This window comes from Phaenicophaeus curvirostris, chromosome 18 (assembly GCF_032191515.1).
Source record: "Phaenicophaeus curvirostris isolate KB17595 chromosome 18, BPBGC_Pcur_1.0, whole genome shotgun sequence".
Lineage (NCBI taxonomy): Eukaryota > Metazoa > Chordata > Aves > Cuculiformes > Cuculidae > Phaenicophaeus > Phaenicophaeus curvirostris.
In genome coordinates, this window is record NC_091409.1 from 7,642,078 (window position 1) to 7,660,557 (window position 18,480).

General features: G+C 59.4%; 2 protein-coding genes across 4 annotated transcripts in view; both read left to right on the forward strand.

Moving 5' to 3' along the window:
* The first annotated feature begins 339 nt into the window (after positions 1–339).
* Positions 340–16,986, forward strand: RGS19 (regulator of G protein signaling 19). 3 transcript variants are annotated; one of them, XM_069871616.1, is made up of 6 exons: positions 340–493; positions 12,735–12,877; positions 13,038–13,174; positions 14,401–14,475; positions 15,417–15,651; positions 16,308–16,984. In XM_069871616.1, exons 3-6 carry the CDS (start codon positions 13,074–13,076, stop codon positions 16,494–16,496), a joined length of 600 nt encoding a protein of 199 aa, XP_069727717.1. In that variant the 5' UTR covers positions 340–493; positions 12,735–12,877; positions 13,038–13,073; the 3' UTR covers positions 16,497–16,984. The 3 variants fall into 3 exon arrangements, with proteins under 3 accessions (XP_069727717.1, XP_069727714.1, XP_069727716.1); XM_069871613.1 differs by lacking the exon at positions 340–493 and adding an exon at positions 9,248–9,478; XM_069871615.1 differs by lacking the exons at positions 340–493; positions 12,735–12,877 and having other exon boundaries at positions 13,040–13,173; positions 16,308–16,986.
* The window catches only part of UCKL1 (uridine-cytidine kinase 1 like 1), a 179,119-nt gene continuing 176,769 nt past the window's right edge, over positions 16,131–18,480 (forward strand). The window contains exon 1 of the mRNA XM_069871534.1: positions 16,131–16,134. The gene's annotated coding sequence lies outside the window, so the exon portion shown is untranslated. The remainder of the gene's footprint in view (positions 16,135–18,480) is intronic.

Here is an 18,480-nt window from a genome sequence, read left to right on the forward strand (position 1 = left end):
TGTCCATGTCCCTGTCAGTGTGTCTGTGTGTCCGTTCCCGTGTCCGTGTGTCTGTTCCCATGTCTGTGTGTCCGTGTGTCCGTGTCCGTGCGTCCATGTCTATGCCCCTGTCCACGTGTCCGTGTGTCTGTGTCCATGTGTCTGTGTCCATGTCCCTGTCAGTGTGTCTGTGTGTCCGTTCCCGTGTCCGTGTGTCTGTTCCCATGTCTGTGTGTCCGTGTCCGTGCCCCTGTCCGTGTGTCTGTTCCCATGTCTGCGTGTCCGTGTGCCCGTTCCCGTGTCCGCGTGTCCGTGTCCGTGTGTCCGCGGTGCCGGAGGAGGTGCGGCTGCCCCTCGGCTCGAGTCAATCTGCGGGGCCGGGGGACGCGTGCGCAGTGCGGGGCGCTCCGCTCGCTCCGGTGCCGCTGCCGCTCCCTCTCGCTCCGGAGCCGAGCCCGGGGGCGGCGGGGAGTGGGGGGGGGGGGCAGCGGGCGGCGGCGCGGATGCCGGGACCGTGAGTACCGAGCGCCCCGGCCGGGGGGGACGCGGGACTGTCGCCCCCTCCCTCGCTGTGCCCAGCCCAGCGGCTGCGGGCAGACCCCGCTTTGCACCCCGCCTTTGCATCCCCCCCTTTCCACCCCCTCTTTGCATCCCCCCCTTTGCACCCCTCTTTACCCCCCGTCTTTTCATCCCCCCCCCTTTGCACACACCCTCTTTACACCCCACCTTTGCATCCCCCTCTTTGCCTCGCCCCCCCTCCCTTTGCACCCTCCCGCACCCCTCTTTGCATCCCCCCCCCGCATGCCCCCATCCCTCCCATATCCCTCTCTTTGCACCCCTTCTTTGCACCACCCCCACTCCCTCCCGTATCCCACTCTTAGCACCCCCTCTCCTCCCCCCCCCCCGTCTCCCCTTTCCCTGGGGTTGATGGAGAGGTCGGGCTGTGTCTGCCTGTCTGTGCGTCCGTCCGTGTGTCACCATCCCGATGTGCCAGAGGTGGGGAGGGGGCACTGGGATGCTCCGTGGGGATCGGCCGGTGGGGTGAGGGCACCCCGAGCACTGAGGAGGGATGGGACCCTCCTCGCTGCATCATCCCGGGAAGGAGGAGGAGGATGGAGGGGAGCATCCTCCAGCCACAGGGCTTGCTGCAGGGTTTGCCCAGCTTGTAGGGAGGATCCCCCCTGGAGGCCTCCCCAGCCCTCCCTGTGCCCACAGGTGGGTGCCAGGGCGGCACTGGAGCATCCCTGCACCAGTTTGACCAGGCAGGCTCCCCATGCGGCTCCCAGTGCCTCCCAGTGCAGAGGGTGCCGTGCCTCGTTATGGGGAGCCCTGACCTGGCCGGGGCAGCGGGGAGCGCTGGGGCTCTGCAAGGTTGGCTGAGGTCAGGGCGAGAGCGCACACCAGTCCCCACCAGCTCCTCCAGCATGGCCAATGGGTTGGGCAGAGGGACCTGGCTTGGTGGTGTCCAGGACGTGGCTGTCCCCCATAGCGATGTGACATTTGACCATCGCCCAACACACGGGCAGCATCGCAGGTCCGCATGGCCAAGGGATGGGGAGGAGCAGGCGTGGCTGGTGGAGCTGCTCCACATGTGGCTCGTGGTGCGTCTCTGGGCATGGAGAGGCTTCCCCGGGAAGCTCCCTCTCCTCGCCGCTTCCATGAGGCTGCTCTGGCGCGAATCCATGGCCTTATTTAAGAAACTAAACAAAAAGTGTTAAGTGAGTGGGAGGGATTGCCCTGCTGCGAGGGGAGTTCATTCCCCTCTGGATACGTCTCCATCATCCCCATCAACAGAGACACTCATCCCGTGTCACACCGGATGAGCAGAGCCCGTGGTGTTTGCTGGCCTGGTGGATTCCGCTTTCTTTGGGAAAACAGGTCGCCCCCGTGGGCACATATTTCAGAAGAGCTCCCAAGGGAGAGCACCACATCAGATTTCCCTACAAGGATTTTAGCTCCTCCGCGTCAGCCCTTCCCCACAAATGACTCAAGCCGCTAATCAAAATACAGTCGTGTTCTTCAGCAATTAAACAAACTCCACCTCGTCAGATTATAGTGGAGAAGCAGAAATTTAGTGGCACAGATATATCTCAAATCAGGTTGCGAGTGCCTGTTTTGATATTGATATTAAAGAAAAAAAGGAACCAAAGGCAGGTAATCGGATAATGCAACTCAGACTGGGAGAGGGTAAGGGAGAAAAATGCCTTGATGGAGTAGTTGGAGAACAGTTTGGGTTGGAAGAGGCTCTAAAAGGCCCTCTAGCCACGCTGAGTCCACTCAAGGTGCGGGAGCATCTCTGCCACCTCCCAAAGTGCATCCTCTCCTATCTTTGCTTCTCTCTGCTTGTGGTCTCACTTTTAGGCTGGACTTGGGCTGCAGCATCTGGAGTTTCAGCTGGGGTGGGGGAGCTCAGGGCTCTTCCCTGGGAGCAGTAGGTCTAGAGTGGCAAAGCAGCTGCTGTGTCGGTCCTTGACCTCTGCAGAGCAGGAGCTCAAGCTGCCGTGGTTTCTCCACTTTTTAATCCCTACTTTTATGCTCTGGATGAAATTATTTTGGGAAGTCAGCTCAAGAGGAGGTAAGAGCCACGCTTGAGCCATCCCACAGGGTGCCCTGCCTTTCCCTTCAGCTCCTCCTGTTCCTCCGGCTGTTTTGTGGTGCCAATCATGCTCAGGCCGTGCCTGAGCCCCCAAAAGCAGAGCAGCGGTGGCAAAGCGAGCCTGCAGGCATCGCTGCCCTCGTGCCACCGCACCATGCACTCTCAGGGTTCGGTGCTTTGGGCTCTTGCCTGGAATAACAGCGGCTTCCGGGTGAGCCGGTGCCCACAGCCTTCACCGAGACTTCCTATTACTCAGTTCCTTCTTTGTCTCTGCACATCTCTGCGTTTCCATTACCAAAGCTGTTCAGAGAGGGGTGGATCTAAAGCCAGATACATTATTTCATAGCTACCTCTTAATCTGGGGGGAAGAAAAGATACCGGACTTTATCCCCCCTTATTTTCATCCCCCGATGCATTACAACATGCTTTTGGCCTGTGGGGAGGACAGGATGGAGGAAGAGTGTCTGACATCTGTGGTGTAAGAGGGGAAGAAACCAAACTTGCTGGCTCACGGAGACTCCAGCAACCCTATCATAGACAGGGAAGCTGCTCTGCGGTGGCTATCACCGCCCCAGCTCCAGCTGCCTCAGGGAAGGGCATCTAGCCCCACACATACCGTCCTGCACCCAGCGCCGTACAAGTCTCCTCCAGCTCAGTTCCGTCTGGGCTCACCCAGCCCATTTCTTTCTCTCTCTTCGCCATGGGTTGCCCCATGCAGCACAGGGAGAGTGACCTGCAGGAATCCCCCAATCCTTATTGCTGCAGCCATGTGATGGTAGCATTTTGTCGTGGTGTTTGTGGCAAATAACTCTACCAGTCACCTCTCCCCACCATGCCCATGAGTTTCAGGACACTCAAAGTTTTTTTGCAGAGGTCAGATGCCTTAAATGCTGCTGTGCATGTGCTGCGGGAGCCATCGGGTCGGTGCCTCACAGGGGTGAGCCGTGGCTGTGCTGGTCCGTGAGCCACGAGGTGAGACCCCTGTGCAGCCCCCCAGCCTGCCCAAGTGGGACCTGGGGATGCAGGAAACGGTGGCTTTGGGTGAGACCTTAGTGAAAGCAAAATCCTGGCTCTTGCTGGATCCAGAGCGCCGTGTAAAACAAGGCAGCAACTCCAGAGTTTTGATCGACTTGCCTTTCTGTGAAAGCACTCTGAGAGCACAGGTTATTATTATGTTTCTATTATTTTTTGCTTGAAATCTACTGGGTTCCTTCTTGGGGAGGGATCAGTGACAAGAACCTCCTGCCTGTGCCCTCCTCTCTCCTCAACCACTGGGTTGGACGCGGAGGGTGATGCCCCAGCCCACCCCCATCAGCTCCTCCAGGTCTGGGGGAACCATCAAGGGTGATGCCCCAGCCACCCCATCAGCTCCTCCAAGGTCTGTGGGAGCTCAGCTGCTCCAGATGAGTTTACCAGGAGAGGCGGGGAGTGCTTTGCCCCTCACCCATCCTGCAAACCATCCTGTCTTTGGCTGTTGCATGGAAGCAGGGATTGAAACAGGGGGGAGGGTGGAGCAGCCACAGCAAGGCAAACGACACCAAAATCCTGTGGGGTTCAGGTTTAACATTCAGCTTAGACATGGAAAAAAGGGGGTTTCCTGACAGCAGGAAAATGGATGGTGGAGTTTTATAGCAAGCCGCCCTTCCAGTTCTCAAACCGCTTGGGAACAGCCTCAGTTGACCTTTTGAGAGCTCTTTGCTCAGTCTGTGAAGATTTGCTGGGTTTGGGGGCCCAGCTTTGCCACGCTCCAGGCTTGCTTGTCTGTGCTTGCCTTCTCTGAAGGCAGAAACGCTGCGGAGGCTCCGGGGCAGCAACGGGTTGGGCACGGGGGTGCAGAGTCCCCCTGGCTCTGTGCAGGGGCCAGGCTGTGGCAGCGTGCTCCTGGAGATGGATTTACTGCTGGCTCAGTGCAGAGCAGGTCAGGGAGCCAGCAGAGAGGTTTGAAATTAAGGGTTTGGGTTTTCCCATTGCTCCCCCTCCTGCAGGCATGAACCCAAGCAGGGCTTGAGTAGTTTCCTCCCACAGTAGGCAAATGCCCAAGCAGAGTTTCAGTGCAAAGGACAGGAGAAGAACAAGCAGGTACATATTGGGATTAGTGGACAGAAACACCAGAAGAGGAAGGGAAAGCTTCAAACTAGCCTTGGAAAATAAGAAAAAACAAGAAAAGATGCTGTCTTATGAGTCCAGCGTGGGTTCCAGCAGGAGGTGAGAGCTCGCAAAGAGGATTTGGGGCTGGGGAATTGCATTGCCGCAACAGCAGTGACCGAGAAGCTCCTGTGTCCAGCGATGGTACAGCTGAGCCCTGCAGCATCCCGGGGGCTCTGCCAAGGGCACCGCTGTGGCCTGTCACATCAGGGTTCTTGCTGAGACCCCCAGTGGGGGCTGCTACTGCAACATGAGCTCAGAACACCTATGGTGGTGAGCATCCATGGCTGGGCTCCTGCTGCCCCGGCCGTGTCCCGCAGCAGCATTCGCAGTTGGAGCGGGATGCAGCCGCCGCAGCTGCCTGGCACTGCCCTGGGGCTGGGGGCCACCTCTGTGGCGCAGGGGCCATGCAGGGTGACAGCACTTCCTTCCTCCCCATGCTGCCAGCTCCTCCCCGGGGATGGCTGAGCCAAACCCCACTGTCTTTCTTCCCCTTTGGTTGGGTTTGACGTGGCCGATCCCAGAGGGCATGAGTTCCTCGCGGAGCTCCTTGTTGTTTGTTACGGCTGGGGCAGGGTCGAGCATCACTGCTGTCCTGGCACCGGTGAGGCTGTGGTGACCACAGCACAGGGGTCGCATGTGCCTCTTGGGATGCTCCAGAGCTGGGAGAGGGCATCAGGTCACCAGATCCTCCTTGCCCTGGGTATTTACCCGCAGGGCAGTCCCCTGGGGGACTCCTGCAGTCCCTCGGTGTTTTAGTGTTGGACCGAAGTCTGATATGGGAGGTCATGGGACCCATGGTGGCATTGTGTCTGGGGTCAGCAGGGCATCCCTGCCCTGGGTGCTCACTGCTGAAGCGTGAATCTGCTTGATGCCAAATGCAAAAAGGCATCTGTCAGGGCTGGCAGCAGGGCTCGGTGCTTCCCAGGTGAATAAACTGGTGGGCAAATGCCCCTGGGGTGCAGTGTTTTGGGGTGGTCCCCCTTGTTTCCAGCCACCGTGCGGTGTGGCCCCAGCTTGGCTGGTCTCACTGCTGGCTGAGCCAGTTGCCAGGCTCAGCCCTGCCCTGACCACATCAGTGCCGTGTTTTGGGCAGGGAGCGTGGCTGGAGAGCAGGGCTGGACCTGTTCTCGACGTGGCCAGACCCACGCCGTGCCAGTGCAGGCTCCCAAACCTCCTCCCTGTGCCCAGCCGGTGTTCCCATGCTGGCACGGGTCTCCGGATGCAGGCAGTGAGGTTTGGTCTTGTGCCGGGACTGGGGAGAAAAATTGCCCCTCGGCTGTGTCGGGGAGCGATTGGAGCTGAGGTGAGTGACCCCTTTGATCTAGGGTTTCCCTGTGATGCAGGATCCCTCCTTTTCATCCTGACATTGTTTCTCTGTTTGGTTCCTCATTTCCTGAGAAAGGGCAATTCCTCGTCTTCTTATCCTTGGTCCTCCTAGCATTCCCAGACCCTAAATTGCCACTAATTCCCTGTCTTCCATCCTCTGGTCCCTCGGGGATGGAGATGAGAGGGTCCCAGGCTGGCAGCACCCTGTAGATGAGGAGAACCCCACCACCCACCCGTCTCGGTTCTTACACTGGCCACACCGATGCCATATCTCTCCCTTTCCTTTTCCTTTCCATCCTGTCATCTGCTGGGCTCCATCCTTGTGGTTTAGACCCATGCTGAGTATTGATTACTATGGTCTTTCTTCTCCTTTCACATGGATCACTACCAAATTCTTGACAGGATTCTGCCTTAACGACGCCGTGATACCTCTACTAATAGAAACATAATTGTCAGGGCTTGCCTTATTAAATCCTCCAGCTGATTGTTGCGGGTGCTATTTTTACGTGGTGAAGTAATTAACTCTGTCTCAGTGCAAGAGCTGGGGCCAGAGGGGTGGATACCAAGAGTGCTGCGCCCATGGTGCCACCCGACAGTCTGTGGTGGCCGTCCCGGCCGTGGTGGCCACGCTGGGACAGAGCCTTGTTCCAGCAGGTGCTCGAGAGGTTCGTGTGGTGCTTTGGAGAGGGCTTGCGGTGGGATTTCTGCTTGGTGCAGAAAGATGGCCTGGAAATACGCAAGGAGAGGGACAGGGAGCAGAGGAGGGGGACAGGGAGCAGAGGAGGGGGACAGTCCAGACAAGGACCCTGGCATCATCCTCATCCCAGAAGGAGAGGTGCCCATGGGGCTGTCAGCCCTTACAGCGTGAAGGACCAGGGAGGTGTTGGGACACGCAGCTTCTCCTGGTTCTCATCACCAAGACCTGCCTTTCCAGTCTCAGGGGATGGCAGAAAAATCACTGCCAGGCAGAGGAGCTCCCCAAAGGCATCCGCTCGCTGTCGCTGCCGCCTCCTCCACCACGTGCACGGGCGCATCTGCCAGCGTTCTCAGCAACACGTGCTCAGCGGGGAGGTGGCCGGGGCGCAGCCACCTGAGCATCCCTCATCCCAGCAGGACAGGGGGAGCTCAGCTGGCTGGTGCTCAGGATCCCTGGCACCTCCGTGCCGGTGGCATTGGGGTCAACCCTGCCCCATCCCTGCAGAATGGTGGGACTCCAGCCTCACCTCTTTACTCTTCTAATAGATTGCTAAAGGCTGGGGAAAGCCGGGTCTAAAAATACCTCCTAAAGCTTCCTGCGCCGCTGGCAGGTGGCTGGGGCAGGCGGCAGCTGTGGGGCTTGGTGGCGGTGCCTGCCCACGGGGTAACCCTGCCAGAGGGGTCCCGGGGGTGCCGGCCTCCACCGCCCACCGGGGCTGCCTATGGGGCTGGGTGCCCTCTGACAGCCAAATCGGGTAGAGGTTGGAGGTGCTGGGTTCCTCCTGGGAGAATGGCAGGGAGGAGATGGGAATTGACAGCCTTGGCTCAACCGCTTATTAGACAGTGGAGAATCTAGCAGTGGCGTGTGGCTGGGAATGCTGAGCTCTGCTCACACTGAGCCATCCCAGCAGGTCCTGGAAGTGCCAGGCGTATCACAGCTTCTCTGAGGTGCAGACCAGGGTTGGATCCGGATTGAGGCATTGCGGGCATGCGGTGGGGGCTGAGCTGGGCCAGGAGTGGGGTCTCCCCTGGCACTGGGGGAGCCCCTGTCTGAGTGATCCCCACGGGTTCGGTGATGAGCAGCAAAGCCATTCCTGGTTTGACCCATACACTATGGAAAGAAGGTCCCTCCTGGGTCAGGGAGCTCACGCGGCAACTGGAGGTGGCAGAGTAAAATATCCTGGGTGCCCATGGGTGCCCCAAAACCAGCGAGGTGGGGGTGCTGAGAGCTCCTCATGGAAGCGCAGCCACATCCCAGCAGCTCCCGGCTCTTGGAGCTGGCCCTGCCCAGCTGTGGCAAAGGGAATCCTGGAAAATCATCTGGAAAATAAATGAGGTTCAAGGAACTGGGGAAACAGAGTGCAGCTGAGCCCTCTGAGGTGCCTGTGAGGACGGCAGCGATGAGGGGGTGGGCGCTGGCAGGCAGAGGGGCTGCTGGAGTGGAGGGGGACAACTGAGCGATAGGGGGTTCCCTCCGGATGAGGTGAAGCTGAGGGGGTGGCGGCAGTGTGACCACATTGGGTTTTGCGTGTCGGGGTGCACAGTGTTGGGAAGAGAGGAGATAACAGCTCCGCATCCCCGGGGAAGGCGTGGGAAGCGGGGCCGCTGGGCTGGGCTGATAACAGGCACGTGCCATGGCCGAGCACCCAGCCCACAGCCCCAGGGGAGCGTGCAGGGGGTGCCAGCATCCCCTGCTCTGTCTTCATCCCCTTTTCCACCTGTTCCAAGTCCACACGAGCAGACTTGTGGCAGAGACCACAAACTGGTTTCAGTCACCGGGGTGGTGTCAGAGCTGGAGCCCCTTCCACCCGCGTCGGTGCTGAGGGCAAATTTTATCAGGGAAACGGAGGTTGGGTATCCGATTTCTCTCTTTCTCTTCTTTCTTACCTTCTTTCTTCTTCTTCTTTTTTTTTTTTTTTCCTGAAGAGTTAAAAAAAACGCGAATGACTTTGTTTGTGAGTCACTCTTGGCCAAGCGAGCCGGGCTTCGCTCAGGCTGGCACATCCCTGCATCGCAGGGACGATGCTGCCGGCAGGCTCGGGCTTAGCCACCCTTGGATCCCGGCACCTTCCCTCGCTGCCCACCTCGCTGCCAGCACCCTCGCCCCGCGGGCAGCGCTGGAGCCCTGGGCACAGCCTGGCAGAAAGCGCCGCCGCTCAGCAGTGCTCGGTGCTGGGTGCTGGGACCAGCCTGTGCCAATCCTGGGGATGTATCCTGACTGTCCCTCCTTGGGGCAGCCCTGCTGGCCGCTTCCTCGGCCACAGGGCTGTTCCAACGCCAGTGTGGCCAGTCAGTGTCCAGCATCCCCAGCTGCAGCCGGTGCCACGGTCAGTGCTCATCCCAGCCAGGGAGCCCCAGCTTGGCTGCTCTTACCCCTGCACCGGCCGCCGGATCTAACCGATGGGTGGGAAGCAGGAGGACCACCCAGCTTTGCCACCACTCCTGCCCCGTTGGGGTGGCCAGCCCCATGGCAGAGCGGCAAGGAGAGCAGCCGGGCCCTGACGGGGCTTTCCCAAAAAAGGTCTGAACTCTTTGGTTGAGTTTGCCACTTCCCTTACCACTCCCTTTCCTGTGAGAGGATGCGTTCGTCCGCTTTTCTTTTCTCTTTCTCTCTTCTTTTCTCTCCCGTCTCCCTGCCCTCAGCCCCCGTGGTCCTGGCGATGCCACACACGCCCTGAGCTGGCCGGGGTCACCCTGGCCGGCACGCGCCACCACGCCATGGCCAGGCTGCAGGTACGGACGCGCCACCGGCAGCTCCCCCCACACCCTTGGGTCCCCTCGCCAGCCGCGGCACGGGGTCGGGTGGGCACTGGGAGCTGGGTGTAGGCTGTGCCGGGGATGCCCCTGCACTGGGGTGGGTGCTGGTTTGAGCTCTGCTTTGCAGAGGCAGGAACAGGATGCCCTGGCGCTCAGGGCATTGTCCCCGGCCGCAGCGCTTGGGAAGCATAGAGGGGAACGTTGCCCTGGTCGGTGTTTGCCGCGACCTCGGGTTTGCCCCTGTGGGCATCCTGATGCCACAGCCCCCAGTGCAGCTGGCAGAGGGTGATTTTAGCAACTGTCTTACACGGGGTGAGCAGCGCACAGGGCCCTTTGTGAGTGGCTGCAAGGGATGGGGCTGACCCGGTGCCCCAGCAAGGAGCAGCCCAGTGGAAGGGAACATTTCCCTTCAAAAGCCATTTTGGGGAGCACTCATTTTGTCTGGCTGCGTGTGGGGCTCCCCCTTTCCATCTGAGGAAAGGATGGAGCAGTGCCAGGCTCAGTAGGGCCATCACAGGCTGGCATGGCCCTGGGACACCCAGTGACTCCCAGGCCAGCGCTGTGGCCACTGGGCAGTGATGGCAAAGGCTCACGGGGGGCTCGGGAAGCTCACGGGGTTTGGGCAAGGATGGCTTTTGGGGCGTCTCTTCTGTCTGCTGGGGAAACGTCCCCTTTTTGTCAGCCTTCCTCTTTTTGCAGCCTCGCACGCGCACCCTCGCCTTCCCTCCGGCGCTCGTAGGCTCTGCTCTCCGCCGAGACTTCCTTATCCGCTGCTCCCAGCAGCCCCGCAGCGGTGCCCAGCCCTGGGACGGCCAGAGCTGGCCCCACAGCGCGTAGCCCTGGCCCGTGTAGCAAAGTGGGGTGCATGGGATGGGCAAACCAGCCCTGCAAATCCAGAGCAAACCAGGATTGCCTTTTGGTGCAAATCTGGAACACACCAGTGTTTCTTTTTGATGTCATGGGCTCAGGGGGTGTTTGCAGCCCCACACCTCCCTTCTCCCCATCCTCCTCAGAGCAGCCCACGCAGCCGAGATGGCCCTGGGTGGGTGCCCCAGCTCCTGGGGTGGGCAGCGAGCCGATCCTGCCTCCTGACTGGGTGCCGAGTGCTCCCTGTGGAGATAGAATCATAGAATCACCAGGTTGGAAAAGACCCATCGAATCATCGAGTCCAACCATTCCTATCAAACACTAAACCATGTCTCTCAGCACCTCGTCCACCTGTCCCTTAAACACCTCCAGGGAAGGTGACTCAACCCCCTCCCTGGGCAGCCTCTGCCAGTGCCCAATGACCCTTTCCATGAAATTTTTTTTCCTAATGTCCAGCCTGAACCTCCCCTGGCGGAGCTTGAGGCCATTCCCTCTTGTCCTGTCCCCTGTCACTTGGGAGAAGAGCCCAGCTCCCTCCTCTCCACAACCTCCTTTCAGGTAGTTGGAGAGAGCAATGAGGTCTCCCCTCAGCCTCCTCTTCTCCAAGCTAAACACCCCCAGCTCCCTCAGCCGTTCCTCATAAGGCCTGTTCTCCAGCCCCCTCACCACATGGCGATGGGATGCTCCTTGCGAGGCGATGGGATGCTCCTTGCTGGGCGATGCCGCTCCATCCCGCTGTCTCTCCAGGGCGTTTCAGCTCAGCCCCTTGCGAGTCCACTCTGGCTGAGGTTGAGCACCAGCTGTGGAACTGAAGTGCCTGGGAAGGCCCCCTGGAGCGGTGCCGTGTCCCAGTGTCCCCCCACATCCACCTGCTCTGCACCCGGGGGCCGTGGCAGAGCCAGGGCTACCGCTGCTTCAGCTGGAAGGAAAAAGGGTTTTCCCAGCCTTCAGGTTTTCCTCCTGTTCGCCCCATTCCCACAACCTCGTCACTGCTTGCTGTAATTAGTGCTGCAGCCCCACTGGGAGCCGTGCCCGGAGCCTTGCTCCCCTGGCTTCGCCGTGGGGCTGCAGCCCCTCAGCTGCCCCCAGCGCAGCAGCGCGGCCGAGGCACCATGGGGCAGGTGGGTTTGGTGGTGGGACGGCACCGGGGGTGGACGGGCAGGGAGCGGAGCCGGCTACCGAGCCAGGTGACAAGGTCACAGCCATCCTGCCAGCACTTGGGGCTATAAATAGGGACAATTGGGAGTGAAACGTGGACTCTCTCCTTTTTCGTTCTTGCGGGAGCGATGGAAGGGCCCAGGCAACGAGTTCACTGGAAGTGCTGCTGCATGATGGTTGTGGTGGGGACAGGGGGACTTCACCCACGAGGGAGATGGGGACTCGGGGGACACAGCCCTGTCCCCAGCTGGGACCCATCACCTGGTTCAGCCTGTGCAGGACTCAGACTCAAGATGAGGGGACCTGGAGCAGCTCGAGACGGGGATGCTGCGGCTGAGGCAGTCGGGGCCTTCTGGCAGAGGAAGGGCCCCGACTGCTGCCCACCACCCTCAGCAGGGCAAAAGGAGACAGAGCTGGTCATGACTGTGATAGGACAAGGGGGAATGGCTTTAATTGGACGGTGGAAGATTTAGATGAGACATCAGGAAGAGGGTGGAGAGGCCCTGGCCCAGGTTGCCCAGAGCAGTGGTGGCTGCCCCATCCCTGGAGGGGTTCAAGGCCAGGTTGGATGGGACTTGGAGCAACTGATCCAATGGGAGGTGTCCCTGCCCATGGCGGGAGTGGAACCAGATGGGCTTTAAGGTCCCTTCCAGCCCAAACCATTCTATGATTCTATCTCCACTACCCACGGAGGTGGGTGCTGAGCCTCAGCACCGCTCCTGCCCAGCAGCGTCCCTGCTGCAGGCTGGGCAGCCGGTGCAGAGCGCTGGACTCAACCTACACTTGGCACAGGGCAAGTTTTGGTTCAGCGCTGGGAGCTGTAAAAACTCCCCCGCCACCCTGTTTCCTTCCACTCTCATGATGCCATGCAGCCACTCCGACTTCCCCATCCTGGGCCCAAACGCACCAGGCGGTGTCTGGCTGCGCTTCCCCCGGCACGAGGCGCAGCCAGGGGTGCCCGATGCCAACGCTCAGCCCCGCTGCTGCCCATGAGGCTCCGCAGCACTCCCGAAGCATGCAAGGGGGTCACAGGTGAAGCGTGGGGCTGGCAGAGCATCTGCCACCGTGTGTCCTCTCCTTTCCTTCTCACTTCCTTTTCTCGTGCCCGTTCTGTTTGGCCGCCGTGCTCCAGCGTGGAGCTGCAGCCCTGGGTGCTGCTCAGGGTCCCTCTGTGAACGTAACGCTGTGCTCCCCTCCCTCCCCACAGGCTCCATCCAGGAGGCGGCAGGGACACTAGCCGGGGGGTCTGGGCAGCACGGCTCACCCGCGGGCTGGGAGGAGCGGAGAGCAGCAGAAGAGCCCCCAAAGCACGACCCAGCACCGTCCACCGTGTATGAGGCTGGGACGCAGGTGAGGTGGTGACCGTCGCAGGGCTGGCAAGCGGGAAGCAAGACTAAATCACAGCAAGTCACTGCACAGGGGTCCCTCGTTTAGCTCCGAGTGCTTGGAGGTAGGGAGGGGATAATCATTGGAAGCTCGCTCATCCACTCCCTGCCTTCCTTCCTTCCAGTACGCAGGACCCGCGTCCACAGAGACACCCCTTCCGATGTCCCGGCATGAGGCTTCTCCGACAACGGTGCAACCCACCAGCAACCACCGCCCCAACGCCTGCTGCTTCTGCTGGTGCTGCTGCTGCAGTTGCTCATGGTACGTCACATCACCCAGCCCGGCCCAAGGCTCCTGTGGGGCTGGTGAGCATCAACCACCTGCCTTACCCGACACTCAAGGGTCCCAGAAGCAGAGGAGATGTGAGGGTTGCCCACGCTGCATCCCTAGCAGCGATGTCAGCCCCGTGCAAACCCATGGTGCGTCCCTGCACCCGTCTTGCCCGATCCCATCTCATTTCCTCACATTTAAAGGCAGCAAAGGGAGTAAGCAAACCTCTTCCTCCCAGACACTGCCCTGCGCTTGGTGGAATTTGGCAATGGGCAGGGTCCTCTTGCCCTGTCTCCCTCCTCTGCCTCTGCAAGAGCCTGTGAGCAGAGACAGGGCAGAAATCCCCCCTGGACCCGCTCCTGGAGAGAGCGGTGAGCAGTTTGCCAACTGTTCTGGGGCTCAGTTGTGTTGAGCAGCTTCATGAGTGGTGTAAGCAGGGATGTGCCCGCAGCGTTGCCCACCCCAGCTGCTCACGCCACTGGGGGAGAAGTTTGCACGGTTAATCTTGTGTGAGCGGCAAGGGGCCGTGTCGCAAGCAGGAAGCACTGCGGTCAGTGCCAGGCACCGAAATTCAGGGGCAGAAGGGAAGTTGGCTCAAGGCTGCTCCCCGCTTGCACCTCCAGCACCCCGAGGGGTGAGGGACAGGGGAACTGGGGACACCAGCATCACCACTGTCCCACATGGCATCCAGGCTGGACCAGTGCAGGGGTCATAGAATCATGGAAGGCACCGTCAAAGTCCATCCACTCCAACCCCCTGCAGTGAGCAGGGACACCTCCCACTCCAAGCCCCATCCAACCTGGTCTTGAGCACCTCCAGGGACGGGGCAACCACCACTGCTCTGGGCAACCTGGGTCAGGGCCTTCCCACCCTAATTTCTGCCTAAGATCTCATCTCAATCTCCTCTCTTTCAGCTGAAAGCTATTCTCCTTCATCCTATCCCTGCCCTCCCTGATCAAGAGCCCCTCCCCAGCTTCCTTGAAGCCCCTTTCAGTCCTGGAAGCTGCTTTTGGGTCTCCCTGGAGCCTTCTCTTCTCCAGGCTGGACAACCCCAACTCTCTCAGCCTGTCCTCGTACAGGAGATGCTCCTGTCCTCTCTGCATCATGGATGGGTTTGGTGGTCCCTGCAGAGGGAGATGCCAAGGCAGCTGGAAGCTCAAGCTGGGGGTCTGTTTGTGTCCCCAACGCCCCTGACTACCTTTCCATCTCCCTGTTAGGAACGAGGACCGGGAGCGAGCATGGAGGTCGTCCCGGGAGACCAAACTGGAGACCATCCCAAACTGTGAAGCATGGTGAGAGCAGGGGCACCCTTGTGGGGGTGGGTGAGGGAAACTGGCTCGGCACAGCACCCATCACCACCCTCCACGGCACCCAGACCCACATCCTGCCTGCTGGTGCACGTGTGAAGAGCAAAACCAGGGTGCCAGGACTCGGGGATCCCTGGTTCTGCTCCCAGTAATACATCACTGGTTCCCCCTGAGAAATGAGGAGCCCAGAGCCGTGGGCTGCAGCCTTTTGCGTTTCTGGTCCTTGGACCCTTTGCAAAGGGAAACTGAGACACACAAGGACCTCAGCAGCTTCCAGGCCGTGTCCTAAGGACAGAGGCTCATCCTGTAGGCACCCTGCTCCAGGGATGCTCTGCACGGAGCCCATGCTCCCTGGAGTACAGGGGTGACACCCTGCATGCAGCCTGGCCCTGAGTGCTCTGCAATGCCTGGTTCTCTGGGGTTAAGGGTCAGACGTCCTAATTAGCCGCTGATAATTACTGATCCTGCCCTGCTTTAGCAGGTAATGAGTATTTGCTGGGAGGCAGCCTCCCTCCCCCAGCTGTGAAGGATGGTGGGCCCATGTCCATGTCTCTCTGTCTGGGACTCGGCAAGGGCAGGGCTTTTGTTTCCTTCTGTGTGCAAAGCCAGCACCAAAACACATCTCAGCTCAGGAAATTCAGCTGAAACGAAGCTCACGCTCCAGCCTGGCTGAGTGGAGCCAGGACAAACCCTATGAGCAAGCTCTGAAAGCCTGTGTAATAAGTGGAGCCCGAGCAGGAACAGCCTTGGCGTGAGCATGGGGGTTGAGTTTGGACACCAGGAGGTGCCCAAGCTGGAGGGATCTCCAGGACAGGAGCAGGGATGAGCTCGGCCAAGCCACATGGGGACGGGGTGGCAGGGAACCCACAGCCCTCCCCGGCTGCCCATAACTCTGTCCTTTTGCCTTCCCCGCGGGGCCCCGGCAGTGCCAAACCCACGCCGGAGGAGGTGCGAGGCTGGGCCCAGTCCTTCGACAAGCTGATGAAGAGCCCGGCGGGTCGCAACGTCTTCCGGGAGTTCTTACGGACTGAGTACAGCGAGGAGAACATGCTCTTCTGGCTAGCGTGCGAGGAGCTCAAAAACGAGTGCAACACCCACACCATTGACGAGAAGGCCAGGATGATCTACGAGGACTACATCTCCATTCTCTCACCCAAGGAGGTATGAGCAGAGCCCCTCTCCTGTGGCTCCTAAGGGGTGGCTCAGGCTAAAATGTGGCTGAGGGGTTGCACTGAGCACTCTGATCCAGTGGGAGGTGTCCCTGCCCATGGCAGAGGGTTTGGAACTGGATGGGCTTTGAAGTCCTTTCCAACCCAAACCATTCCATGGTTCTGTGATGCTTTAGGAAAGGGCAATTTGTGCATGGGTGGTTGGGAATGGGTTTTGGATGGTAACAGGGTAGCTTCATGCTTCTCTATGGCAGTGGGGAGGGCATTCTCAGGTCCCTAAACCCCCCCAGGATGCAGCGAGAAGCAGATCCAAAGACCAGGTTGTGCTGCAGAGTTGAAACCTCAGAGGTGCACCAGCAGGCTGAAGAAATGCTGCAGCCCAGCTCGCAGCAGCCGGGGTGGGAGCACCCCAGCCCACCTCCTCTGGCCAGCAAGGGAACACAGGGAGGACCTGGAGACCTCCCAGCTCCTCCCTACGACTCCCTCTGGTGCAAATATACTCCAGGTTGGATCCCACCATGGCCACATGCCGTGTTGATGCCCAGTTGCCCTGTGAGAGCTCGCACAGGGCTGCAGGGGTGGTTGGTGGGGATGGGGGCTTGGCACTGGAGGTCCTTCAGTCCCCTCATTTCTCTCCCTGCCGCCCAGGTGAGCCTGGACTCGCGGGTGCGGGAGGTCATCAACCGGAAGATGCAGGAGCCGTCCTCGCACACCTTCGACGACGCGCAGCTCCAGATCTACACGCTCATGCACAGAGACTCCTACCCTCGCTTCCTGAACTCTGCCATATACAAATCGCTGCTCCAGAGCGTCTCCCGCTCCTCCTCGGAGTCCTAAGGGCGCCCGCCGGCTGCGGGGACGCTGGTGGGGACGCGGTGGCCGGGGGGAGCACGGTGCCTCCTCCCCTTGGCCGCCCTCCCTGCCAGTCCCCCAGGTTTTTAGCTTTTTACCTATGAACCGTCTCCCCGGGTCCTGGGCCACCCTCCAGGACTGTCCCTGGGGCTGGTGCCGGCTCATACTACTGAACCCCTGCCCCGTCCCTGCCGCTGGCCGAGGAGCTGGGGAAGCTGGCGGGAGCACTCGGTTCCCAGCTCCCCGTCCCTGATTCCACCCGCCCCCCCTGTTTTGAAGAGGTCACTTTATCCCCTCTCCACCACACCTGGGGACACGGCACGTCCCCGTTTCCCACCTGAGACCCAGTTGGGCACTGGGTTGGGATTTTTGGGGGGTTGGGAGGGGGAGGTCAGTTGTTGTTGGTTGGTTTTTTTTAACTTTTTATTTGAAATGCTTTTTTTGTTGGCTTTTACTGGGGGACTCGAGGGGCGGGAGGGGGGTTTGACAAGAGTCTCTGTATATAAAAAAAACTTGTCAGGTTTACATCGCTCTGAGTATTTGAAGCAGCCCACGAGGTGGGGGAGGCAACGCTCCAGCCCCATTTGTGTTCTCGGAGGTTCCAGGGCTGGATGGAGCAGAGGGTGACAGCTCCAGGGCTCTTGGCCCCTCCATCTCCAAAGCTGAATCTCCAGAAGGGACTGTGGAGCCTGGGGTGTGGGCAGGGTGTTCCCTACTGCTGCCTTCTCCACCGCTCCTCATCACAGGTGGAAGCACTGGTCCAGCCCTGGGACACCACACGCTTGGCACCGCAAACCCAGAGCATCCTGCATCCTCTGTTCATGGACCTGGGCAAAGGGGAAAAGACACGTGCAGGTCATGCAGTGCAGGAAGGACACTGGACGGCTGGAGCGTGTCCAGAGGGCAATGAAGCTGGTGAAGGATCTGCACAACAAGTCTTATGAGGAGCAGCTGGGGGCCCTGGGGCTGTTTAGTCTGGAGAAGAGGAGGCTGAGGGGAGACCTCATCGCTTTCTGTAGCTCCCAGAAAGATTTTAGTGAGGCGGGTGTTGGTCTCTTCTCCCACGTAACAAGTGATAGGACAAGAGGAAATGGCCTCAAGTTGTGCCAGGTGAGGTTCAGATTGGATGTTAGGAAATATTTCTTTACTGAAAGAGTGGTGAAGCCCTGGCAGAGGCTGCCCAGGGCAGTGGTGGAGTCCCCATCCCTGGAGGGGTTAAATTACCATGGAGACGTGGCACTTTGTGACATGGTTTAGCAGGCACAGAGGGGTTGGACTGGATGAGTTTAGAGGTCTTTTCCAACCCCAATGATTCTGTTTGTCCTCCTTCAGATGCCCACAAGCACCAGGACCCCGAGAGCAAAGGCTCCCATGAACGGGGAGAAGCCCAGGCTCTGTCCCCAGGACCAGCTTGGCAGTGAGCAGCAGGCAGGGCTCCATGTGGGATGGGAAATGACCCAGGGAAGATATACAATATCTGTGAGCTTTCGTAGAGCGGGAGGAATGGGTTCCTGGAGCCCTGGCATCCCAATTTAAAACATTTCTGTCAGCAGCCCCTGCCCTCTGTGCCAAAATGAAGCCAGCACCGGGGTCCCACTGCAGAAAACCAGTGCTGCTTTTTGCTTCTCCTGACCCAGAACAGCCTGTGATTTCCTATTTATTGCCCCCTTCCCCTTCCTTTCAAAGGAAAAAGAAGGAGCACTGGTTCTTTTTATTGAAGATATTTTTAAAACAAACAAAAACAATTTTTTAGGGTTTTTTGTTTGTTTTCTTCCTTGTGGCACAACTGTGTGGAAATTCATTTCAGGAGCTTGAGTTTTGCTTGCCAAGCTGAAAATACAGTTCAAGAAAATGTATTTTTGAGAGAAACCAGAGGTAGTTTGTTTGTTCTGGAATGTTGGTATTCTTATTATTTGGTTGTTCCTGGCAGGTTTTCCCCTATGAGCACTGAGTCTGTGCCACTGCAGCC